We start from the raw sequence: 27920 nt of genomic DNA, 5'->3' as shown, positions 1-27920 counted from the left end.
TTAGCATGAAGGGCTGTTGAATTTTGTCAAAGGCCTTTTCTGCATCTATTGAGATAATCATATGGTTTTTGTCTTTGGTTCTGTTTTATGCTGGATTACATTTATTGATTTATGTATGTTGAACCAGCCTTGCATCCCAGGGATGAAGCCCACTTGATCATGGTGGATAAACTATTTTATGTGCTGCTGGATTCGATTTTCCAGTATTTTACTGAGGATTTTTGCATTGATATTCATCAGGGATAGTGGTCTAAAATTCTCTTTTTTTGTTGTGTCTCTGCCAGACTTTGGTATCAGGATGATGTTGGCCTCATAAAATGAGTTAGTGAGGATTCCCTCTTTTTCTATTGATTGGAATAGTTTTAGAAGGAATGGTACCAGCTCCTCCTTGTACCTCTGGTAGAATTCGGCTCTGAATCCCTCTAGTCCTGGACATTTTTTGGTTGGTAGGCTATTAATTATTGCCTTAATTTCAAAGCCTGTTATAGGTGTATTCAGGGATTCAACTTCTTCCTGGTTTTGTCTTGGGAGAGTGTATGTTTCCAGGAATTTATCCATTTCTTCTAGGTTTTCTAGTTTGTTTGCATAGAGGTGTTTATAGTATTCTCTGATGGTAGTTTGTATTTCTGTGGGGTCGGTGGTGATATTCCCTTTATCATTTTTTATTGTGTCTATTTGATTCTTCTCTCTTTTCTTCTTTATTAGTCTTGCTAGCAGTCTGTCAATTTTGTTGATCTTTTCAAAAAACCAGCTTCTGGATTCACTGATTTTTTGGAGGGTTTTTTGTGTCTCTATCTCCTTCAGTTCTGCTCTGATCTTAGTTACTATTTGTTGCCTTCTGCTGGCTTTTGAATGTGTTTTCTCTTGCTTCTCTAGTTGTTTTAATTGTGATGTTAGGGTGTCCATTTTAGATATTTCCTCCTTTCTCTTTTGGGCATTTAGTGCTATAAATTTCCCTCTACACACTGCTTTAAATGTGTCCCAGAGATTCTGGTATGTTGTATCTTTGTTCTCATTGGTTTCAAAGAACATCTTTATTTCTGCCTTTGTTTCATTATGTATCCAGTAATCATTCAGGAGCAAGTTGTTCAGTTTCCATGTAGATGAGCAGTTTTGAGTGAGTTTCTTAATCCTGAGTTCTAGTTTGATTGCACTGTGGTCTGAGAGACAGTTTGTTATAATTTCTGTTCTTTTCTGTTTCTGAGGAGTGCTTTACTTTCAACTATGTGGTCAATTTTGGAATAAGTGTGATGTGGTGCTAAGAAGAATGTACATTCTGTTGATTTGGGGTGGAGAGTTCTGTAGATGTCTATTAGGTCCGCTTGGTGCAGAGTTGAGTTCAATTCCTGGATATCCTTTTTAACTTTCTGTCTCGTTGATCTGTCTAATATTGACAGTGGGGTGTTAAAGTCTCCCATTATTATTGTGTGGGAATCTAAGTCTCTTTGTAGGTCTCTAAGGACTTGCTTTATGAATCTGGGTGCTCCAGTATTGGGTGCATATATATTTAGTATTGTTAGCTCTTCTTGTTGAATTGGTCCCTTTACCATTATGGAATGGCCTTCTTTGTCTCTTTTGATCTTTTTTTGGTTTAAAGTCTGTTTTATCAGAGACTAGGATTGCAACCCCTGCCTTTTTTTGTTTTCCATTTGCTTGGTAGATCTTTCTCCATCCCTGTATTTTGACCCTATGTGTGTCTCTGCATGTGAGATTGGTCTCCTGAAAACAGGAAACTGATGGGTCTTGACTCTTTATCCAATTTGCCAGTCTGTGTCTTTTAATTGGAGCATTTAGCCCATTTACATTTAAGGTTAATATTGTTTTGTGTGAACTTGATCCTGTCATTACGATGTTAGCTGGTTAGTTTGCTTGTTTGTTGATGCAGTTTCTTCCTAGCATTGATGGTCTTTACATTTTGGCATGTTTTTGCAATGGCTGGTACAAGTCGTTCCTTTCCATGTTTAGTGCTTACTTCAGGGTCTCTTGTAGGGCAGGCCTGTTGGTGACAGAATCTCTCAACATTTGCTTGTCTGTAAAGGATTTTATTTCTCCTTCACTTATGAAACTTAGTTTGTTGGCTTTATATGAATTTCTGGGTTGAAAATTCTTTTCCTTAAGAATGCTGAATATTGGCCCCCACTCTCTTCTGGCTTGTAAAGTTTCTGCCAAGAGATCCGATGTCAGTCTGATGGGCTTCCCTTTGTTGGTAACCAGACCTTTCTCTCTGGCTGCCCTTAATATTTTTTCCTTCATTTCAACTTTGGTGAATCTGACAATTGTGTGTCTTGGAGTTGCTCTTCTCAAGGAGTATCTCTGTGACATTCTCTGTACTTCCTAAATTTGAATGTTAGCCTGCCTTGCTGGGTTGGGGAAGTTCTCCTGGATATATCCTACAGAGTGTTTTCCAACTTGGTTCCATTCTCCCCGTCACTTTCAGGTACACCAATCAGATGTAGATTTGGTCTTTTCACATAGTCCCATATTTCTTGGAGGCTTTGTTCATTTCTTTTTACTCTTTTTTCTCTAAACTTCTCTTCTCACTTCATTTCATTCATTTGATCTTCAGTCACTGATACCCTTTCTTCCAGTTGATCGAGTCGGTTACTGAAGCTTGTGCATTTGTCATGTAGTTCTTGTGTCATGGTTTTCAGCTCTATCAGGTCATTTAAGGACCTCTCTACATTGGTTATTCTAGTTAGCCTTTCGTCAAATCTTTTTTCAAGGTTTTTAGATTCTTTGCAATGGGTTCGAACTTCCTCCTTTAAAAGCTCAGAGAAGTTTGATCGTCTGAAGCCTTCTCTCAACTCGTCAAAGTCATTCTCCACCCAGCTTCTTTCCATTGCTGGCAAGGAGCTGTGTTCCTTTGGATGGGGAGAGATGCTCTGATATTTAGAATTTTTAGCTTTTCTGCATCGCTTTTTCCCCATCTTTGTGATTTTATCTACCTTTGGTCTTTGATGATGGTGATGTACAGATGTGATTTTGCTGTGGATGTCCTTTCTGTTTGTTAGTTTTCCTTCTAACAGTCAGAACCCTCAGCTGCAGGTCTGTTGGAGTTTGCTTGAGGTCTACTCCAGACCTTGTTTGCCTGTGTATCAGCAGTGGTGGCTGCAGAAGAGTGAATAATGCCGAACAGCAAATGTTGCTGCCTGATTGTTTCTCTGGAAGCTTCGTCTCAGTGGGGTACCTGGCCATGTGAGGTGTGAGGTGTCAGTCTGCCCCTAGTGGGGGGTGTCTCCCAGTTAGGCTACTCAGGGGTCAGGCACCAACTTGAGCAGGCAGTCTGTCTGTTCTCAGATCTCAAACTCCATGCTGGGAGAACCACTACTCTCTTCAAAGCTGTCAGACAAAGACATTTAAATCTGCATAGGTTTCTGCTGCCTTTTGTTTTGCTATGCCCTGTCCCCAGAGGTGGAGTCTGCAAAGGCAGGCAGGCCTCCTTGAGCTGCAGTGGGCTCTACCCAGTTCGAGCTTCCTGGCCACTTTGCTTGACTACTCAAGCCTCAGCAATGGTAGGTGCCCTTCCCCCAGCCTGGCTTCTGCCTTGCAGTTAGATCTCATACTTCTGTGCTAGCAATGAGGGAGGCTCCGTGGGTGTGGGATCCTCTGAGCCAGATGTGGGATATAATCTCCTGATGTGCCGTTTGCTAAGACCCTTGGAAAAGCACAGTATTAGGGTGGGAGTGACCCGATTTTCCAGGTGCTGTGTGTCACAGTTTCCCTTGGCTAGGAAATGGAATTCCCTTCCCCCTTGCACTTCCCAGGTGAGGCGATGCCTCGCCCTGCTTCAGCTCTCGTTTGGTGGGCTGCACCCACTGTCCTGCACCCACTGTCCGACACACCCCAGTGAGATGAACCCGGTACCTCAGTTGGAAATGCAGAAATCACCCATGTTCTGTGTCACTCATGTTGGGAGCTGGAGGCTGGAGCTGTTCCTATTTGGCCATCTTATAACTGCCCCCAGTATGAGTATTTATAAACATAAATTTAGGTGGGTGTTGTAGAGTTGAATTCAAGTTCAAATTTGGGGCTTTTTGTAAACGTTAGTCACAGATTAATTGCTGACATATTGTACCCCTCATTAGGGATACAGCATTATGATAAATTTCTAGGAGAAAAATAACTAAATCACACTGTGGTCATATTTCTAGTGGAAATAAAACTTAACCTAGAAGACAAAGCACATAATTCTTCATTCAAATATGATACTGATTTGCTGTGTGGCCATCAATAAACCACATAACTTACCTGGACTGTTTTTCAATTTTTTTTTTTTTTTTATTGGAGATAGTATTAGTTACCACATTGAATGTAATTGGATATGGTGTAAGGACAAATTAATTTGTAGATATGAAATATTTTTGAACTATAGAAGACTTTTGGACTTAAAATGGTAATGATGATGCAGCCCCCTTTCCTCATGAAAAATAATTTAAAATAACTAGAAGAAAATTCCACCTTTATTGAAGGAATATTCAGCCAATTATAGGAAGAAGGGCTCCAGAGCCCAGTATGCCATTTCAGAAGTAGATGGTATGCCCATCTGAGAAAACAATCTCTTATTTGCAGCAATGCACTCTGTGGCAAGTGCATGCCTGGAAGCCACTGAACATGAAGCAACTGGAGGATGGGAGGCTGAGTCAGGAGACATTGAGACTTACCACTTGTGTGAAAGGAGTCAGACAGTGGAGCAAGCTGGAAGAGAACCTCCTTTGGAGGCAGTCCTGAGTGCCATCTCTCTCTAGCCTGGGGAGAATTAAAGGCTAAACTAGACATAGGAGTACATTTTTGTGCATTTCATGGTCAGCCTCTGACAATTACTGTTGTGCTATATCCCACTCTGACCCTCCTCCCATAGTTCCAAATACTCACTATATTCAAAGATAAATTGCCAGCATATAGTCTATGAAGACTCACCCTGTGAAGAAAGGACCACTGCAGCATAAATACCGTTGTATTAAAATAATTAGAATAGTAAGCAGTTGAAAAATATTCACCAGGAAAATTTTGTCATGGAGAAAATGAAATTAATTCCCAAATGTATTACTAAATTAAGCAATATACATTAACAAAACAAAAACTTCTTTGAAATAATGTCTCAAAGCAGACATTCAGGAAACAGAAAATTCAGGAAGAAATATAGCAAGGAAACAGAAGGAAATGACTCTTAAGCAGATTAAACAAGAAAATTCGTATATTAGTTTGTTCTCATGCTGCTACAAAGAACTACCCAAGACTGGGTAATTTATAAAGGAAAGAGGCTTAATTGACTCACAGTTCTGCGTTGCTGGGGAGGCCTCAGGAAACTTACAATCATGGCAGAAAAGGAAACAACCATGTCCTCCTTCACATGGCAGCAGGAGAGAGAAGTGCAGAGTGAAGTGGGGAAAAGCCCCTTATAAAACCATCAGATCTTGTGAGAACTCACTATCACAAGCACAACATGGGGGAAACTGCCCCCATGAGGTCCCTCCCATGAGGTCCCTCCCCCAACACATGGGGATTACAATTCAAGATGAGATTTTAGTTGGGGACACAGGGAAACCTTATTAAATATAGGGAAGAATAGTATAAAGAATGGTTAAATCTAAAGATACGTTGGAAATAAACTAAAGGAGAATAGAAACTGAAAATATCAAAAAGCATGTGAAGACTGAAAAAGTGAAACAAAATAGATTAACATGAACAATGAGTTAAAACAATTGTCAGGGTAGATGAATGAAAATAATTTATTAGAAAGTCCAAACAGAAAAAAGGATAGTTCAGCATACACATAAGTGGTGTGCCTAAAAAGGAGAAATGAACATATGGAGAAAAAAATGTTTAAAGTTACTTTTTCCAGATGTGAAGAAGTTTTGAGAATAAACATTTTTGACTTTAATCTTTTGTTTGGAAGCCCGACATTATGAAAATAGTTATGCAAAATGATCACCATCAATATCCTAATCCACTTGCCTTTCCAAACACAATCATCCCTTGGTATCTTCAAGCGATTATTTCCAGTGTTCCCAGAAGATACCAAAATTCACTGATGCTCAAGTTCTTTAGGGTATGTATTCAGAAACCACCAATATAGACGGCCAACTGGAACAGGGAATCTTTTGGGGAGTCTGAAAGGAGATTAAGTCCTAAACAAAGGGTGACCTCAGAATTCCTCTCAGTAACATTCCACGTTAGGAAAAGAACAGGTCAGTGCCTCTCCAGTGCTTTCAGGAAAAGGCAGTGTAACCCATGTTCCTAAACTCAGTCAGTGTATCTTTTAAAGTAAGGCAACTGACAAACAGTTTTCAACATGTAGTACTGCTCAGAATCTAGTTGCCAGATTCCTTTAAAAATATTCTGACAATAAAAATGAATAGAGGAGTTATGGCAAAAGAACTGTTGATAAACATTAAATATGTTGAAAATATTAAGTATTTCTAACTGCAGTAATAAGTAAAAATATTTCTGAGAATTATGTTTACAGAACAGAATGAAAATGTTACAAAGGATAATAACATTGAAAAAATTTATCTGATACAATTTAGAATGAAAAGTGGAAGAGAAGGTGAGAGGCAGGATACATATCGTGAATTCTTCATCTTTTATAGCTGAAGCCAAAAAAAATGCCACTTAACGGTGATGTATTAAATAACATAGCATAAACATACAAAGGCAAATTAGGTAATGCAATAAGAGAAGTAATTGGAGAGTAAGTGGAGGTATAAATTTTGTCAGTATTACAGTGAAAGGTCAGTAGATAATAGATAAAGGAAAAGAAATATCGGATTAAAAGTATTATATTGGCCAGGCACAGTGGCTCATGCCTGTAATCCCAGGACTTTGGGAGGCCGAGGCAGGTGGATCACCTGAGGTCAGGAGTTTAAGACCAGCCTGGCCAATATGGTGAAACCATGTCTCTACTAAAAATACAAAAATTAACTGGGCATTGTGGCAGGTGCCTGTAATCTCAGCTGTTCAGGAGGCTAAGGCAGGAGAATTACTTGAACCCAGGAAGCAGAAGTTGCAGTGAGCCGTGATTGTGCCATTGCACTCCAGGCTGGGTGACAAGAGCAGGACTCCGTCTCAAAAAAATAAAAAATAAAAAGTATATGACATTGTATTTAAAAGATAACAAAAAAGGTAATAGAAAAACCTGAGACCTTCAGATTACTAATAGTAAATTATTAATAGTAACACAAACAGGCACAAAAAGAATGAAGTGAAATATTGAAAAAAAAAAAAAAAAAACTAGTATCATCATCAGGCATACCGAAACACAATATAACTGATTCTGAAAATATCTACCATATTAATAAGGGCACTATTTATCAAATTTTAGTAAGAAAGTTATTTATTTCTACAAGAAATCAATAGGAATGGATATCTATGCATTACATAACATAGACTCACATTCCATAATAGAAAATCTACAGAAATTTCAGGGCAAAAGAGAAGAAAACATATTAGTTGCAGGAAACTTAATTCAGTTTGTGAAAACTATTAGTAAAAACTAGTAAGCAAATAGAAGACTGCTAAAACATGATTGATTTCAAAATGTTACATATCATTGTGTTTTTCTTCATTAAAGATATGTCTTCATAAATTCTCTAAAATTTTTAAACAGTTTTCTCTTAAATTGAATTAATGGTTTCTGAATTAAGAACATTTAAAAAAATCTTTAAGAAACTGGTTTCAACTTTATCTTTCAAGTTTCTGGGCTATTCACACTTAGTCTTCACTGACTCCTACATGAACTGAAGCTCTAAGTGTAAGACTAACAGCAAGTGTTAGAAATTTGGAGGCCCTACTACGGTAGGTCTCTCAGTTTTGTAAAGAATCAGATGCTCAGTTGGCTGGGAGGATAGAGAAAGGAAAAATAGAGTCCCTTTTCTCAAAGCCCCCAAGTCCAGCAGGGAAAACACACCTTATATATCATAATAAATAGAACATGCAAGATAAGCTCCAGTGTATGCAGGGGGAAAGGGACTTTGGTGGAAGCAGCTAAAAGGATATTGTAAAAATATAAATTAGGTCTTATGATGCAAGAATCCAGCCTGTTTTAACATGGATTGGATGACTTACTTATCAGAGACTTGGAACAAAAAATAGTGGATATGGATCACAGTTTTCTGTGATTGTTGGAGGAAAAATGTGACAAAATCCTATATGCTGTCCTTGGGATACCCTCCTGACATCCCCATTCCCTCTCTGTTGCTTGTGCTTATAGTAGAGATGGCTCTTCTCCTAACAGGCGCTTCTCAAATTCCAGATCTCATTTTTCTGTCTTCTCTTAGGTACCTCAGACTTCTGACCTTTTTTCTGGTTACTAATACAGACTTTCATTGTTTTTCTCTTTTTGCTGCATCTATAAATATTGTGATTTCTCAGAAATTTTGTTTTGTATGTGTTTATGAGACAATTGGCCAGATGAGGCTACAAGAGGAGACACAGGAGAGACTCAAGAAAATAAAGTATTTTTTACTCACAGGTCCTAGAGACAGGAGGCATGCCATACATGGCAACATGGGGAAGACCAGAGTGGTCAGGAGGCAGAAACAGGAGCAAGGTAAGTTGTAAGGCATGGCCTTTATTGGGGTTTCTGAGAGAAAGGTAAGGCAGGGTAGGATGAACAATTTAGGACTACTTTGAATAATTTCTCCAGACTTTGAGAAACAGCAGTGTTCTCTAGTTGCCTGGTACCTGGTCCTGGGTTGCTTAAGACAGAAGAATATTGTTTCCGGGGTATATGGGCAAGGTAAAGGAAGTGTGGCTCTGGGTTGGTTAGTTTGCATGTCACAGCATGCTTCAGGCTGATCCCTTTTCTAGCTTAAGAATTGACTAGCCTTAGGCAAAGGCAATCTCTTCCCCAGTTAGAAAGATTTTCTAAGATATCAAAACATCACGAAGTGCAGACAATTTAAATATACAATTATCTGCAATACAACCTTGTTCTGGGCCTTCTTTTCCCTCACTTTCTTCCTATCATGACTTCCAATCCCATAGCCTAAAATGCCATCTATCTTCTAATGACTTGCCTGACATTTACTCTTGTGTATCTAACTGCCTCTTTGCCCCATGAATTTTCAAATATGTCCAAAACATACCTCTTGGTTCTCCTCCCCACTGTTGCTTCTCCCCCGATCTTCCTTTTCAAGATAAATGGCACCATCAGGCAACCAGGAGGTCAAACCAGAAACCACTGGCTTCTTTAATTCCATTACCCTTCCCTTCCTATCCCACAACCACCTACTCACACCCACACTTAAGAACCTTTTAACCATCCACCCTTCCACAAAACTTGATTCTTCCTTCAACATAAATCTCAAATTCGGCAACTTCCCTACACTTCTACTGCCACTGCCACTACCACCCTGCACCAAGCAAGCCACTTTCATCTTACCCCTTTTCTGTCACAGTACCCCCACCATCATATTCTACACATTTATACTCCTAGCTGCTGTACAAACCATTTTGGATTAATATTGGTAAAACAAACTACATCACTCCCCAGCTCAAAGCCATTCTCACTGATTCCTAGCTGTATTGAGGATGAAACATGCAAACCTTACCAGGGTCCAAACGCCTTCCCAGCATAACCTGTTCTCTTCTCTGGTTTTTCCGACATAATTTTTTTCACTCTTCTTTCCTCCGCAATTCATTACGCTCCAATACCAATGGTCTTTTATCAGGTTCTGGAACCGTTTTCCTGGTCTTGATTTAAAGGAAATTTAATTAAATAAAGATCTCCATAGAAACACTGTCTCTGCCTACTCTGTCTAAATTATTCCCTTCCTATAGTATTTTCCATTTCAGCAGTTTGTTTCCTTCAAAGCAGCTGATCACTGTTGCAATTATATTTACTTGTGACCTTATTTTGTGTTTTATCATCTGGACATTATGTTCCAGGAGAGTAGGGATAATATGAGTAGTTTTCTCACCATCAGATCTCCAGTTCCATCACAGAGTGGTAACATTATAGGCACTCAAGGGTAGGAACATACAGGACATACCCAATAAATCATTGTTGAATGAATGATTTAAGTTCAATTTGTTACGATATTTTATTCAAAATAGGGCAATCATTATCAACAAAACATGAAAGAGAAAAATGAGAGAGAGCCACAGCAGGGACAGCATCGTAAAAGTTAACTGGGATTTGGGCTTCTATTAGTGGCTTCAGCTTACTAAGATCTTTATACCAAGTCAAGTCAGGAGAGGGTGGAAAGAGAGCTGAGATGGCTGGCTGACAAGGCTGTCTCCACTTTACCTTACCTGCCGTGGCTGTGACCATGCTATGCACGGATCTCCACTGATAACTTTCTTCCTTCAGCCGTGCTTGTCATGTTACTCTGTAATCGGGATGTGTTTATATTGCTTATTTTGGCAGAAACACTCAAGAGAGGGGGCTTCATTTCAGTCTCAACTTACAACTGCTCTCTCCAATAATTTCTGTGTGTGAAATATCCTAATTAGACTCAGTGTCTTCCTTGCATTCCCAGCAACTTGAGTGACAGATAATTCTATTAAATTTGGGGAGCAATGAGTTGGGCAGGGGTTAGTGAGCGATGGCCTGAGGGCCAGATCCAGCCTGCCACTTGTTTTTGTAAGCAACAAATTTTTTGGAACACAGCTGCACCCATTCATGTATGTATTGTGCATGACTGTTTTCCTGCAAAAAATATTAGCACTGAGTTGATGGATATTGATGGTGGAGTTCACAAAGCTGAAAAATAACTTACTATCTGCCCCTTTACAGGAAAAGTTTGCCAACCTCTGGACTAGAGTATGATCTTCTTTATGCTGAGCCTTAGATACAGTATTAGGACAGTTTAACTAGTTTTCTAACATCTCTATTTATACATTATTAATTAATTTCAGGGAAAATTGGATTTTGTTTACATCTTCCAGTATCATTTAGTTCAGACCCTATTATGTTCCAGGCATTTACTTAATCGATAAAGAAAGCTTTTTGTGACCTTTCTATCCCAAGTCATCTCCCATTGCTCTTAAGGCCTATATTGTTTTACCACCCATAGCACTTTATCTCTCATAGAGCTCTATCTCACCTGGTGCTTTATCTCCCGTAGCACACAGCATTTTGACCTTGTATGTGAATCATGTATGTGCATGGCTAATCTAGCCCACCGGGTGGCATTGTGTAAAGAAAATTGTATTTCGAGAATGACAGATTGCTAGGCTCTGAGCTGCATAGTAGTTCGGATTGTACCTCTTTTGCTGACCTGGAAACTTGTCCAGTGTGTGTCACTTGGTAGACGTTTTATCATGCATGAATGAGTCCGCATTGTGCCTCTACATTAATAGAGACTTGCCTCCTTGCTTTTCAGAGATGACAGTAGACCTGGATCTATGATGAGCATTATTTAGCATGCCCCATCCGTGCCAGACATACACACAGACACACACAGACACACACACACACACACACACACACACACATACCTTACTCTCAGTAGTTTCATGTGTCCACTGTTTCTAATCAGTAAATTGAGGGTATGTTTGGACACTACTTTTACAGTTAGACATTAGACTCTTAACTCTCATTTACCAAAGAACTTTGAACAAGATACAAAAGATGACCTTTAATTTCCTTATCTTTTAAATGTAGCTAATCACAGCTACCTTCCAGGACTGTAGTAGAAGTAAATGAGATCGCAAGCACAACTGGAAGGAGCTGGCACAGCCCATAATTCACTGTAAGTGGTCAGTAGAGGTCAGTTTTGTTCACAACCAAGGCCTGTGACTTCCACTCCAAACTGCTAAAGGAAGCCCTGCTTCTCAGTTACCTGAATTGTAGTCTCTAGGGGTATGAAAGCCAGGGTGCTCCTTTAAATTTCCTGCTCCCTGTGATTTCTGATCCCCTCATTCAGTCTTTGCCATCCTTGTACATTGCATTACAATCTGCCACACTGTGGAAGCCAGAACTCTGAGTCATTATTGCAGTTTCCTGCATTCTTAAGGCCTCAGAAATCTTTACTCTGTCCACTTCTTACTTAATTTCTCAGTTATCTGCTTAACCCAAATGATGATTTTTCTTTTCTCTGGTCTGATTGAAAAATCTTCGTCCTGGCTGCCCTCTACCTCCTTCTCCATATGAAAACTAGAACTCTTTTTTTTTCTTTGAGACAGAGTCTTGCTCTGTTGCCCAGGCTGGAGTGCAGTGGCACGATCTGGGCTCACTGCAAGCTCTGCCCCCGGGGTTCACACCATTCTCCTGCCTCAGCCTCCTGAGTAGCTGGGAGTACAGGCGCCTGCCACAACGCCCAGCTAGTTTTTTTGTATTTTTTGTAGAGATGGGGTTTCACCGTGTGAGCCAGGATGGTCTCAATCTCCTGACCTTGTGATCCGCTCACCTAGGCCTCCCAAAGTGTTAGGCTTGCAGGCGTGAGCCACGGCACCCGTCCTAAAAAAAAAAAAAAACAAAAAACAAAAAACTAGAACTCTTAAACACATATATCAGACAATGTGTTTTCAGAAACTCCTAATGATTTCCCATGAAGACTGACATGATATCAAATCCCTACGCAGTGGTCTACAGGCTGTCATGGAGATGCCTCTGAATTAATTGCATATCTTGGAGTTTGTTCACAGTATACCAGGCTCAAGGTCCCATGAACTGATGTCAGTAGCTTTAAAGACCAAATTATTTTCTGCCTCAGCACTTTTGAACATGTTATGCCTCCTCCTTGTAAATCTTTCTGCCTCTCTTCACAAAGGTCATTTTTATATCCATCAGGTGTCAGTTAAAATTATGCTGTTGGAGATCTCCATGAATACTCTGTTCTTTTTGTCATTCCTTTTCTTAGAATCCTGTTTATCCTGCTTATGCTTACAACAATTTGTAATTTTATAGATGGATAGATAGCAAGCATTTACTTATTTTTGTCTGACATTCCTATTACTTTGTATACTCTGTGAAGGCTGAACTATGTCTGCTTCATTCATTCATTCGTATATGCTCAGCCCCAGTGCATTTTTTTGCTATACAGTAGTGCTTAATATATTATTCTTGAATGAATCAATCATTCAATCAATCAACAATACTTTTAGGCAAATTTACCTCTCCCCAGCATATTTTCCTCTGAGTATAAATGGCTGGCTGAAATTCTGGCCTGTAAATAGAAATGTATATTTTCTAAGAAGACTGTGAATATAACAATGATTTGAAAAATGAACATAGGTTCTTACATGACTTTAAGAAGATGAGATCCTCTCAAGATGATGCTTTTCCCAAATCTAGTAACAGGACAAAGTAAAAGCATTTTGTTGCTCTACTCTTTAACATTTTAATTTTCAAAGAGCTTGGAGAATTCTCTTTGAGGTTTAGTGCATGGCAAAATGTAATAAGAAAAAGTGTTGGTTTCAGGTTACAATTTGTAAAAGAAACATGTTAAGATATCTTTCAGCAATCTCAGTATTTCTCTGTAATCTTAAATTTGAAGATACTGATTTTAATATATTGGTGGTAATCTTAAAGTTAATATTCCACTTTAGCTGCACATCTCAAAATGATATACAAAACAAGGATTTCGATTTTAATTGGAAATATAAAATGCTTTTACAAAGCCTGAATTTGCCCATAGCTCTTGAATATTCCTTTTGTAATGTTGTTTTCCCATTTTAGAATTCAGCAAAAGAAACTTGATTTCAGACTACATTCTAAGCATCAATAAGGATAACAATCCTGTAACACAGACAAATATAAATGCCTGTTCTAAAAAAGCTTAAAAAGAAAAAAAAAAAGTCCTATTGAGTACGTAAAATATCAAGTTTTTGCTCATTTAATCATCATCCATGAGGTGACAACTATTATCTCAATTTTGCCAGTGGGGAAAGAGTCATACAGAAAAGTCCCTTGTTCAGTCACATTGGTAGTAAGTGACTGTAAGGATTTGATTGCAAGTTTCTTAAACATCAAAGTTCAGGTTCTTTTCATTCCTGATTGCCTTCTGACTTTTTGCATCATCCAGTTCTTTTTCTTTCTCTACCCCAACGCTTTTCCCCATTCTCCATTCCCTTTCCCCTACAACCTTCAGACAACCATTCTAATTTATATAATGTGTACATTTGGATTTGTGTGTGTTCTTACATGCATTTTTTTGTTTACTTCATGCTAGTTTCCACTTTTATGATTAAACATTCTACTTTTCAGCTCACATTGTTGTGTTAGCATATAATCTATCATTTCTCATTCCTGCATAATTCTTTCCAGTAATGGAAAACTGGTTTTCTTCTAACCCTCTACCATCATAAATGACTCTGCAGCTAAAGTACATATTTTCACACAGACTTATGCAACTATTTTTTTGAGCTATATAGGATACAGCATATATCTAATTATGAATTTCCTCTGTTATAAGGCCTATGCCACTTTTTTTTAGTGCATTATTTTTAGGTCACACCATATATGTATGTGTGTGTGTGTGTGTATATATATATATATTTTTTTTTTTTTTTTTTTTTTTTTTTTGAGATGGGAGTCTCGCCTTGTTACCCAGGCGGGATCACAGGCATGTGCAACCATGCCTGGAAAATTTTTGTATTTTTAGTAGAGACAGGGTTTCGCCATGTTGGCCAGGCTGGTCTCGAACTCCTGACCTCAGGTGATCCGGCTGCCTTGGCCTCCCAAAGTGCTGGGATTACAGGTATGAGCCACCTCGCCCGGCCAGGTTACACCATATTATCTGAAGATTTTTCTGTGTCTTTACAACCGTTTTTTTCTTTGCCAATTTAATTGGTGTAAATGATATTTATTGTTGTTTTAATTTATCTGATTACTAATTAATTTAAGCATCTGTTTACCTATTAGCATTATTAGTTTGTCAGTCTTAAATATTACAAATATCCTTCCTCATTCTGTAATCTATGATTTTTTTTTTTAATTAGCATCCATTGGGATGCCTAAGCCGGAAATGTAGGCATCATTCTCTCTTTTTTTTTTTTTTAATTATACTTTAAGTTCTAGGGTACATGTGCACAACGTGCAGGTTTGTTACATATGTATACATGTGCCGTGTCAGTGTGCTGCACCCATTAACTCGTAATTTACATTAGGTACATCTCCTAATGCTATCGCTCCCCCCGCCCCACTCCCCACAATAGGCCCCAGTGTGTGATGTTCCCCTCCCTTTGTCCAGGTGATCTCATTGTTCAGTTCCCACCTATGAGTGAGAACATGCGGTGTTTGGTTTTCTGTTCTTGCGATCGTTTGCTAAGAATGATGGTTTCCAGCTGCATCCATGTCCTACAAAGGACATGAACTCGTCCTTTTTTATGGCTGCATAGTATTCCATGGTGTATATGTGCCACATTTTCTTAATCCAGTCTGTCACTGATGACCCATAAATTTTTTTTTTTGCTTATTTTTTGCTGCCTTTGCTTTAAAAGTTCTTTACTTCCTCCAAGTCATAAAGATACTTTCTCATGGTTTTTCTTACATCTGTAGGTTTACAGTTTAGATTTAGATTTTTATTCCACCTTTGTATCTGCTGTTAGCTTAGTTCCAGTTTTATTTTGATATGTAGTGTGAGCCAGTATTTATAGTATGATCTATTAAACAATGAAATAGTTTAAATATTTTTGTATTGCATTCACAAAAAGAAACTTATTTTTAACTTCTAGGGAAAGAAAAGTGACACTTAATATTATAATGCTTTTCCCATAATAGAGAATACTGACATTTTTTAAATGAGTGCAAGTCATATTTTATGTCTGTTTTGAATTTGATCAGAAAAAGTTTTTCCTATTTGTGCGAGTCTGTAAAGGCACATTTCCTTTTGTTCTTTCTGCTTTAGCCTAGAGTTCTCATTGGAACTGATGTGACATAGGATTTTACGTTAAATAGTTAAAGGAAAAATAACACTTCTTCCCCCCCAGCAATTAATATACCACTATTGATATATTATATGATTTTATCAGTTTAAATGGAAAACTGAAATTAAAGAGAAATTCTCTATTAAAGATAATTTATTTGAATTGATTGATTATATGCATTTGGAACAAAAAATAATCATTAACAGACTTCTTTCTTTTCCAAATACGAACATGAAAGTGTAGATTTCAAATACATAAAGATGCATGTTTTATTATAGCATTGTATGATTTTAATAGAATTATTTTCCACTAAATGATGATTGCTTAAGAATTTTTGAAGAATGGAATTTTTGAAGCATGAGCTAGAACTGAAGGGAAGATGAAGACTCTGAAATGGTTCCTAATTCCATTAGGGGAAAAAGACTTTTCAATCAGTCACTCGAGTGTCCACAGAGAAATGTCTGATGCTATTTCAGGGGACAATCTAGTGGAGGAAGATGGCCTCAAGTGAAATGCTTAGTTGATTATGTAGTTCGTTCCAGAATAAATAGGCCATTTACTTTGTCTGAAAGTTCAACAGATTTGGATTTCAGTCAAATGGAATGGCATTAGATCTTTCTTTATGAATGTTGATACAAGTGTGTTTAGAGAAGACTTCTGTCAGTTTTTATTAATAACATTCTTATTGGTTCAGTTTTCTTCTCCCTCATTTGCTCAATGCTCCAACTTTGTGGAGGTCATTTTATTTTTGACAACATTATGACATAGGCAAGTAGAAGCCTCTAAGATTTTTTTTTTTAAAAAACCTGTTACAATGTTTTATTCTTATAATTTTGTAACTTTCTTAAGCAAATGCTGTGGAGACAAACTGCAAGAAGAAATGTTCTTTTTAAGGGTGCACACATTTTGGAGATGAAATTTCTTGAGTTTTTGGGAAAAAATAAGACACCTGCAGATTCTGTGAGCTAGAATAATTTATACTTTTCTATGAACATTAGAGAAGTGATATACTTTAAGGAGTGAGGATAAAAAATTGCCAAAAGACAATACTGCATTTGAATTATAGATGGCATCTAAATGATCAAATGTATAAAAATAACACTGAAAGATAATTTCTTTGTCATAACTGAGAAGGGAGCAGTAGTGTATAGGAGAGTTTGTCACACAGAAGATCAAATTTCAGCTCTGACATTTCCTACTTTGAGAATCTAGCTGAGTTACAATTCTAAACTTGTGTCCTTATCAGTAAAATGTCTGCATCTGACAGTATGCAAGGGGTATCTTTCGTGCGTAGCTTAACTGGGCCCTCAGCTATTAATTTTTTTAATTTTTCCTTCTGTCTTCCATCACCATTCCCAGATTCTTACATTAAGGACAACTAAGCTAAACATTAACCATAAGGAAGACACATTGTTTATTTTATTAATAGCTAGTTTAGCACATAATACATTTTAAATTGTCTGCCTATGACTAATGGCAAAAGAGGTAAGTCCTTATTTCTTTAGAGAAGTAAAATAATTGGCATTTATTTACAGTGATCTTGTAATCTTTGTTCTTTTGTGGTGGTTACTAATTATATCAGTGTCAAACTAATTATATTAAGTAATGGAGGTTAAATGCCCCCAGTTATTTAGAATACAATAATGGAATATTTTGGCATTAAAGAATGACTTTTCTTTTGGAAGTACATTGCAAAGTCTTCCTAATATATATATTTGTCAATTACTATCTGTGTAAAGCAACAGACAGCCACTCAGTAGCATTTCCTGGAGTGGACTGGAAGGATCTTTCTCACCATATGACTCTGAGACAGTTAGAAACCCACCAAATTGAAGATTATTTGATGTAAATTCACAGCACATACCTGGCTGATACAGTTTATATTAACATGTTTCTTCAAAGAAACAATAAGCTCTTTTTTTCAATAAGGAAAATATTTTTATCTGGGAAAAACTGTGCAACATTTATACAGTGAATGATATTCTTTTAAAATAATTTGTTGGGAGCCTTTCCTAACAGTGGGATGCGAAAAACTAGAACATGTGCAATACAAGTGATATTTTAAGAAGACACTCAGAAATGCAATCCAACTTCAGTTGTGGATGTCCCCCATTTTGTTAGTTTTCTACGTCTGGAATTTTCTTGTCATAAAATTCTAAATTATTAAAGGTGAATATCCTTTGCAAAAGATGGTGTCTAAATTATGTCTCCACAAAAGTTAGAAACCTGCAGTTTCAGGAATATTTTTATTGAGTACCCATCAAGGGCCAGAAAATGTATTAGGGACAAAGAACTTTTCTGTAAATAGAACAGACAATGATATTTGCCCCTCTTTTGGGCTTGTATTTTCCCTTTGAGTAACCACTATGTGCTAAGTGAAATTTAGTCAATTTAAAATGATTTATTTATAAAATAATAAGAAAAAAGTCATTTATAGGTACAACATTCTTTCTAAGGAGTGCAGAAGCTGAAGTTATTGTTTAGCTGAGACCTGGAGAGGTTTGCATATTCAAAATTGGGGAAAGAACTAATTACTTGTATTGTAGAAGAAGACTTTGGAATTCTTGTGGAGGAGATTTGGTGGAGAGAGAGGGTGGGAGTGTGAGAGAGAGTAAGAAAGAGAAAGTGAAGTACATGTGTTTCCCAAATGTTATGTTTCTGTACATCACAGCCAGGGAACCCATTCACCACCCATCTGGCCACTTCTGCCTTATTTACAAATTTTGATTTACTGGAAAGGGAAGTCTACTGGCAAATGTGCTGTCTGTTTCTCAATTATACTCCTTGCCTGAGTTTCTACCTACAGTCTCACCCTTTTGAACAGAAAATGTTAAGGACTTCCCTTTAGGGATCGTGCTTAAGCCTGAGGTTGAACCTACTTGATCCTTAAGAAAAGCAAACAAAGCAAAACTCTCAAACAGAAAGCATTGCGTACTTATTTCCTCCCACAAAATTTTCTTGCGCACTGTGTTGAAGGGGCTTTGCTGAGCTTCACACATTTCCTTCATACAACTTTTACTGCATGTAAAAGAGCCCCACTCCAAAGTTAAAGTCATTTGTTGTCAGAAGAGGAAATCAAACCAGAGGTAAAAGTACTGGATATGTGAAAAATATAACAGCCTTCTAGTAAATATGCAAAAATCAAAATATGCAAACAATCAAACAGCCTTCTAGTAAATGCAAAGCCTTCTAGTATTGGAAACATGTTCATTACTGATAACTAGAAATATCTCTAATAGCAGAAAATAAACAGAAAATGGAGAAGACATAATCAAAGAAATGATAAAAGAAAATGTAACTTAAATTTACAATATAAGTGCCCCAACACAATTTAAAATTTAAAAAAGACAAGCTGAAGGCACATATTTATGAAAATTCATAATACTAGGGTTAAAGACAAAAATTTTAAGGTTTTCAGATATAAAGATTAAGTGAAATCCTAATGATTAGTACTCAGAATGACTTTACACTTTTCAACAGTATTCCTAGAAATTAGAAGAAATTGCAGCAATGTATTCATATTCTGAAGGAAAATAACTGTCTTTCAGTCTGAATTGTCATGATTATATAAAGTTTAAGTAAATAAGTTACCCCAACTTTCCCATAGTTAATTTTTTAAAGAAACATAGATCTTGACTTCCAGCTACTACACAGATTTTTAACTTTGAGGTAACTGCTAACTGAGCTCTGATGGTAAGTAAAATTTATATTTCTTTTCTTTTGGGTACAATAGCTATATTATTATACAGAAAAGGAGAGAAATTGCTATGCAAGATTTAGTGATATTTTCAAGGATAGTATTTAATAGGAGAAATTTCCACTTGAGGTAAAGATCTGCCTGGAAATTTTTGTTAGACTAACTGTTTTAATATTAATTATGATGCTATATTTTTCTGAATTGGTTCAAGGAGATTAATAATCAAAAAAAGAAGGTGTGCAGATAGTTGCTTAATGAGATCTGGGAAGGAAATTTGGAATCCTGTGTTCTTTCCATCATCAACAGGCATTTTACCTAAAAGCCTAGAAAGACACCATTGTGATTTTTTTCCTTTGTCCTGTAACTCTTTCCCATGGCTTGCACAGTGACAATAGCATTCATGCTGTTCACCTGGCAGGGAACCTAATTATGGCTGTTTTATCTGAAGCTCAGATAATTTCAGAGCTCTTTGAAAAGATTATTACCTTAATCTACCTGTTAAGTTCTTCAGTGCACTTATGAAAACCATAGCATCAACTCTGTAGATTGTAAGAGAAATCTAGAATTTAGAAAGATGGAGGAGTGAGCCAAATGAGCATTGAATTAGAAGTCTGGAGACCCAGGTTCTGGAACTATTTTTGGGTAGTTGACTTCATCTTTTTGGAGTGCCATTGCCTAGTCAGAAAAATAAGGATGATGGAATAGGTGGTCTTCTCAATCTAAATTATTTTGTTTGTGTTTTCTTCTCTACTTTGAATTCTCAAAAGTATTTTGCTTTAGAAGGGTTCTGTTAGTATGTATGATGATGTAAAGCAGTGGTCCACAACCATTTTGGCACCAGGGATCATTTTTGTGGGTAACAATTTTTTCACCGGCCGGGGGTACTGAGAGTGGGGGATGGTTTCGGTATGACTCAACTGCATTACATTTATTTATTGATGGATTGATTGGAGATGGAGTCTTGCTGTGTCACCCAGGCTGGAGTGCAGTGGCTTGATCTCTGTTCACTATAACTTTCGCTTCCTGGGTTCAAGCAATTCTCCTGCTTCTGCCTCCCGAGTAGCTGGGACTGCAGGCGCCCACCACCACACCCAGCTAATTTTTTGTGTTTTTGTAGAGACGGGGTTTCACCTTGTTGCCCAGGCTGGTCTCGAACTCCTGAGCTCAGTCAATCTGCCCTCCTCGGCCTCCCAAAGTGCTAGCATTACAGGTGTGAGCCAGCGCGCCTAGCCAGCGTATTACATTTACTGTGCATTTTATTTATATTATCATTACATTGTAATATATAATGAAATAATTATATAACTCAACATAATGTAGAATCAGTGGGAGCCCTGTGCTTGTGCTCCTGCAACTAGAGGGTTCCATCTGTGGGGGATGGGAGGCAGTGACAGATTATGAGGCATTAGATTCCTATAGGGTGAGCCTAAGCTATAGCCCTCGCATGTGTAGTTCACAATAGGGTTCACACTCCTATGAGAATCTAGTGCTGTGGCTCATCTGACAGGAGACGGATCTCAGGCGGTAATGCAAGAAATGGGGAGTGGCTGTAAATACGGATGAAGCTTTGCTCACTCACCTGCAGCTCACCTCCTGCTGTGCAGCCTGATTCCTAACAGGCCAAAGACCAATACAGGTCCATGGCCCAAGGGTTAGGGACCCCTGTTGTAATAGACTTATATATGTTGGTGAAAAGAGCAGACACAGAGAAAACTCCACACACATGGATTTAAATCTTGGATTTATTCTTAGGGCCAGTGTCATCTGGACTGGATTATTCTGCCTCTCTGAGATTCACCTTCTACAACTATAAAAAGAGAAACATGGCAGTTAGCTTTCAATATTTTTTAAAAATTGCTAATAATATAAGTAAAGTACCTGACATAATAAACACATTCAATTAATAGCAACTGTTATTTGTGCGATGCTTTCTAACTTAAGGACTAGGACATGAATTTAACCACACAGGAATTCTCATTTTTGAGAAGACAAAGAATGAGGAAAATCTGAAACATATTGGAAATCATTAATAAAATTCTCCTTTGATCAGCTATTTATTTCATTTCAGCATTCTGTAATTTGCCCTGCTCTCGGGTACGTTAGAATACGTTTATCCTACTTCACATTTCGAAAAATCTGTGCAAATGCCAGTGATTGTAGCATTAGCCTGATTTTTTCCCAGTCTTCTGGGTTTTTTTTGACTCAACATATATTGTGAAACACTCAGGTATTTATTCCTCAGGAAAGTATGACATGTGAATGAGAACTAGAGGATAAGATCTTGTGATAATAAATGTTTGAGTTTAGTCCCCCTTTGTCCTGGCAGTTTTCACATGTAACTGCTTACTCTGTGGAGTCTACACTTGTATGTAAAAGGCAGTTTCTGTGTTAATTGGTTTATTTTAAAAAGAAAAGACTTGAGGCAGTGACCATCTTCCTTTTCTGAAAACAGTGATATTAGATCATTCCCAGACTGGCCTATTTTGCTTTCACATACTGCAAAATGCCTGATATGCCCCATTTTTTGCTTTAGTAATCATCCAGACTTTGACGTGCATTTCTTGAGGGTGTTATAACATGTTTTTGAATTTTCTCCAGGAAGCATTCTGATGATGTGATGAATAATTTAGCTGGATAACTGTTTACTAAAGAGAAAACACGAAGGATGAAAACAATCTAAACAAACTTTTTTCCCGGACATAAATAATGAGGGCACCTACTCTTTTGGCAAACGGTATAATTACTGCTTTCCTGGTTACTAGTGAAATCTGGGATATGCTAATGCTTTGGCATAAACAACTGAATATAAATCTCAATAATTGAAGTCTGACCAAAAGAGGGGTTAAATATTTCTAAGAGGTCAAACACATTTACAGCAGAAAAAAAAGAAAGGGAAATTATCTTAGTCTGAATCACAAGATGGCATGTTTTGGTTTTACTAAAAAGAGAAGGAACTGGTATTTAGAAGGAGTGTTTTTTTTTTTTTCAGAGAGTAAGGCGTTCAGAGTCACTGGGTCTGAGTGTGCATGCTGGCCCACCTGCTATGTGAATGGCCTTGAGCAACGAGATACATCTCTCAGCCTGGTTTTTCACTTCCCTAATACAGGATCCCACCCTCTGCCTTGGCTACATAAGAGAACTGTTATAAGGTACACTAAAATTGCAGATGAGAAAACCTGCCGTAAGCTATAAAGGACCAGGAAATGTCAGAAATGATTGTAATGCTGTTGGCCCTTCAGCTGCAGTGCCAGCTGCAGAAATTAAAAGGAGGCTGAAAATTTGATATTGCCATTGGAAGTGAGGGGAAACATTGCTTATGGCATTGTTCTCCTGAGCAAAGCTGGTCTAACATGTCTGCCCAATCCAGTGAACCTATTTCAGCATGTGTCATGTAGGATGCACCTTATGAAGGGCTGTCCATACAGATGTTAGGATATATCTTAATTAATTGGGCTTATAACAAAATGCCATAAAATGGGTAGCTCATAACAAATAAATTTATGTTTCACAGTTCTAGGGGCTGGGAAATTTGAGACCAGGGATCCAGCATGTTTGGGTTCCTGTGCGGGCTCTCTTCTGGGCTGCAGATGGCCATCTTCTCGCGTGTCCCCTCTTAGAAAGAGAATAAGAGCTCTTGGGGGTTCCTTTTATAAGGGCACTAATTCTGCTTATGTGAGCTATTACTGATGACATAATTACCTCCCATAAGCCCCACTTTCTTATACCATCCTTTTGGGGGTTGGAATTTCAGCATATGGGTTTGGAGAGACACATACCTTCAGTCCATGACAGGGTCCAAGTTGCTTCATGATCCACAAGCTACCAAAATCTAATACTTGATACTAATTCCCCCAGAAAAAACATTAGAATACAGGGATTTCTCTCATTCTAAAATGAGAATTTATTGTGCTTAAACCAAACCTTAGGGTGAATCCTCGAAAATTCAGACCAGAATCTGAATGCAACCCTCTAGGGTACTTACCACTTGGGTATTTCTAGTAATTTATAATGAGCATTGAGACTGCCTATTCAGATATATTCGTATACTTGTTCAAATAATCAAAATGTGTTTTCTCTTCCCTTCTATTTACTGCTGATTTTCATTCTACCTACCTTCTCTGCAAAGAAGATTTACCTTGATAACTAGCAATAACAATAATAATAATAGTAATAGTAGTAATAGCAAAGGTATCATTTACTTAACTCCATCAGAATTTCACATACTCTTATTTCTGATTTTATTATTTCTTTACCGTGAAAATCTGAACAGAATCATCTCTGTCCAATGGCCCATCTTTCTTATTACTCATCCACTCTTTACCGCTTGCAATGTATTCCCGTACCCCTGCTCTAAAACTACTGACCTAACGGGCACCAGGGAATTCCTTTTAGTCCATTCACTAGCTCTTTCAAAATTCTGATCTGCTTTGACTTTTCAGTACCATTTAACTCTCTGGAATAATTTCTTTGTTTTTGAAATCCTCTACACTGTGGCATGTCACTTTACTACCTTTGTGAGAGCTGCTTGGTCTCCTCTGTCTACTCCCTCTGTTCCCAGTCCCTGTGTGTAAATTCTGCCCTTTCCATTCCCACTGTGACTCCTCAGTTTTAGATTGTCATTATTTCTCACCAAGATGTTGAACTGGCTCCTCCATGAGAGAGCAGAGTGGAGAGGTGAGGCAAGTGTCTGCCTGCCTTCCTGGTCCATGACCTCTCTCTGCCCTTCCATGCTGGGTGACCATCTGCATGTAAAGTTGGTTTTAGCTTTCTTATTGGTAAAGTGGGGATAATAATAGTATCTATTTTTTGGATGAATGGGAGGGGTCAATATGTTACTATATGCAAAAATGCTTACAATAATTCCTGGCCCTCGGTAAGTGCAATATAAGTGCTGCCATTACTGTCTTTGTTTTAATATTAGTTATGATCATCATCATTTTAAGTGGTCTCCCTGCTGTTAGATCACTTGCTTCCAGTACATTCTGTACACAGCAGACAAATTATTCTAAAACAAAGCTTAGTTTATGTTACTAAGCTGTTTCACATTCATATTTGCATTCTTTATTGCCTAACAGTTCTAATCAGGCCCTCAATAGTCCTGGTTTGTATTTCCTGGCTTGTCTGTAAGTCTCAGTATGATAGTACTGATGTCTCCCTTCCCCACTGTGTTTTCCTTACTTTCTAGAATCGTGCTTTCCTTCCACCTCCATTAAAATCCTACCTGCCATTCACAAGACCCAGAGCAAAGGCTACCAGACCCTTGATGCCTTTTGTAATCCTCTATGCTCAAGCATAAGTCTGTCTTCTCTGAAACTATTAAGTAAAGGTCTTTATTTTAGGTTTCTTTTTGGCCCCATATCTCTGTATTTGGTATTTTATTCATGTACATGTTATCTTTTCTCCTAGATTATAAACTCCTTGGGGAAGGCGTTTATATGGCCTTCCAGCTCCCTGCACAGGATATTACATCCAGTAGACAGATGTTCAATGAAGGGCTATTGAATTCATGTTGATTTCCATGTGAGAATAGAGCTGGATATTCACTTCCTTTTTTGCTGTGCTTGCTAAGCAGACTCATTTGCACCGGCCGCTACCCTAGTTGGTCCCCAGGAAAAGAGGGTACTTATGGAGATTTTTTTCCCATCCCCACCATCTTTTAGGATTTAGATGTTGTTTATACACTGAAAAGTTCAACTCTTGGCTCATAGTAGCAAATACTATTGGATATTTGTTGAATGAAAAATAAAATAAATAGTAAACATTTGTTGAGTGAGAAAGTAAAAATAAATAATGAATAACCACATCCTGACCCACTTGTCTGGCAGAAGTAGGAAAAAGTTGTAAATAAGCATTTTCTGGAGGAAAAACACACATCCCACACTTGCTTCTGAGTGGTGTGGGAAACGTAAATTGAGTCTGAAATTGAGAGGCATGCTTGTGTTTACTAAGCACGTGGAGCAGCACTGTCAGAACCCTACTGGCTTTTGCAATACATTCTTTCATCTTTTCAAAAGTAACTTTTTCTATCACATTTGACTTAGGTTAAGATTCAAATCAATTTATCCTTCGCTTGATTCATTTTTGTCAGTGTGGTAACCTTATCAGCAAGTCATTTTGCACCCAAAAACATTTGCTGCTGGAATGAATGAGGCCCTCTAAGCTCAGTGTGAATATAAACTCCATAGCGATGGTAGAAATGGTCTCAGGTGACCTGTCAGAATAAGAAATGCTTCCTCTCCAGAGGTCCCGGCCTGTTATCCCCCAGAGCCACACTGTGAATGAAGCTAAACTCCTGTTCATGAGGTGGAATTATCTCATAACATTTGACCCGTGAGTAGTTTACAAAGACAACCCCGGAAATAAAATTTCAGGAGTTGAAACAAGTATTCACTAGAGACAGAACAAAGAAAATATGCCACAAAATTTGTGGATCAATATATCAATATGGAATGTTTTTAAAAAAATTTTCTTTGTTTAACTTTTATTTTTGTGCTTGACTTTTCTTGGGATGTATTTAAGCATGAAGACAGTAGAAATAAGAAGTATACACTTTGGGAGGCTGAGGCAGGTGGATCGCCTGAGGTCAGGAGTTCAAGACCAGCCTAGCCAATGTAGTAAAACCCCATGTCTACTAAAAATACAAAAAATTATCAGGGCATGGTGGCAAACACCTGTAATTCCAGCTACTCAGGAGGCTGAGGCAGGAGAATTGCTTGAACACTCAGGAGGTGGAGATTGCAGTGAGCTACAATCAAGTCATTGCACTCCAGCCTGGGCAACAAGAGTGAAACTCTGTCTCAAACAACAACAACAACAACAACAAAACAAAACAAAACAAAACAAAAACAAAAACAAAAACCGGAAAAGAATAACTTCTGCTGAGATATCAAGACCACATTGGTCTTGACCCCTGACTGTCTAGGACTGAATTTTATACCATTTTATAAGACTCTGCTAATTCCTGTCCTTGCATACATCGCATAGTAGTGATCATTTAATTGTCCAAACTCCCCATCTACGTCACAAGACACTTGAAGGCAGATCACAACTACTTAGCTCTTTGCCTGGTGTCTGGCTCTAGTCTATACTTACCGGATGCTGTATTAAAAGAGGTGAAACTAAGGCATGAGTCTGCTGCTACAGCTCAGAGGCCTCAATCAGACAAATGCCAGGCTGCATTTGACTGGCAGTCTTGTATATTTGACTGATAATGTTCTGGCTCGCAAGTATTTAAGAACAACAGAAAGTGAATTAATCACCAATACATAAAAATTGAGACTTTACACAAATCTAAATTCCTGGGTTCTCTTAAAATACCTGAAAATCTGATGACATTGGACCTACATTGCTACAAAAACCCAGAGAAGAATGTCATGGCTATGAATAGTGAAAGTATTCTCTACTCTATCCTATTTCCCCTGGCACTTAAAGCTTCTTTAGTTCTCACCTGTAACAACCCACTGGGCCTACAGGCATTGGGAGCTGTTCCTTCTCTTCCTGTTTATCTCATTAGAGGGATGACCCCAAGCTTCTCCTCGCCATCTTCCCTCTGACTCCCTCGGTATTAAAAGAGCATGGATCTTGCTTCCTAAGAAGGATCTTATCCTCCAAAACCATTGTCCTGCAGAGCGACAGGAAGCTCCTCATCTGCAGTGGCCCTGTAGCTACAGAGGAGGCTTTTCATGCAGCTCTGACTACACATGGGAGTGAGGACAATTGGGATTCCCTCACAGACTGCCTGGCTTCAGTGCTGCATTCTCCTGCCTTGAGTCTTGAGCTGCTTCCTGATCCTGACTACAGTCTTGTCACCTGCTTGGCCTGAGAAGCATGAAGGTGGTAGATCCTGGTGCCGCTCCTGACCACCCAGCAGAGAACACTTTGATTTTTTTCTAAGTAGAAATTGATCAGTGTGGGATTTAGAGATTTTCAAAAGTGCCTTTGTTTAAATCGAGAATTGGGCAAGGTAGTGATCTTCATTAAAAAGCACCATGTGGTCACCAGGGTTAATGAGGCAGATCAGAGCAGCCCTGACACTAAATAAAGGCCAATTAACTCCAATCACTGCAGGCCTGGGTGCTTTCTGGCAGTACAATCTCCCTGTGGGGGGCTTCATAGCCTGACATCTCTCCAGCAGAGGTAAGGCGGACTGGCTCCAGAAGAAGGCCCCTGAGCAATGGTGTGGGGTGAGGGGCATTGCCTCTCCCCACCCACACTGCCCATCAGGGGCTTGTAGGGGAAGGCATCACCCCCACCCACCCTGCCGTGCATGGTGCTGTGGACAGAGAAGCAAGACTCAGAGGCTGAGGCCCCCTGTGGGCTCCCAACCAGCTCAGGGGCCAAGCACAGAGATTCAGATTCTCAAGACCCCTTTTCTCTATCCATTTAATTAATTTCCTTGAAGACGGGATCA

General features: G+C 38.3%; 1 protein-coding gene across 16 annotated transcripts in view; it reads left to right on the top strand.

Annotated features, from left to right (window-relative positions):
• The window catches only part of NRG3 (neuregulin 3), a 1130076-nt gene that overhangs the window by 357356 nt on the left and 744800 nt on the right, over window positions 1-27920 (top strand). For 8 of the 16 annotated variants that reach the window (XM_038010330.2, XM_038010329.2, XM_038010324.2 and 5 more), the window contains exon 2: window positions 8471-8548. The exons of the other annotated variants lie outside the window; for them this stretch is intronic. In XM_038010330.2, the coding sequence (XP_037866258.2) occupies window positions 8471-8548 (78 nt within the window). The remainder of the gene's footprint in view (window positions 1-8470; window positions 8549-27920) is intronic. 16 annotated transcript variants of the gene reach the window in all.

The sequence above is a fragment of the Chlorocebus sabaeus genome, chromosome 9 (assembly GCF_047675955.1).
Source record: "Chlorocebus sabaeus isolate Y175 chromosome 9, mChlSab1.0.hap1, whole genome shotgun sequence".
NCBI classification, from domain to species: domain Eukaryota; kingdom Metazoa; phylum Chordata; class Mammalia; order Primates; family Cercopithecidae; genus Chlorocebus; species Chlorocebus sabaeus.
Note: the sequence above shows the minus strand (reverse complement) of the source record. Positions and strands in the feature narration are given on the sequence as shown.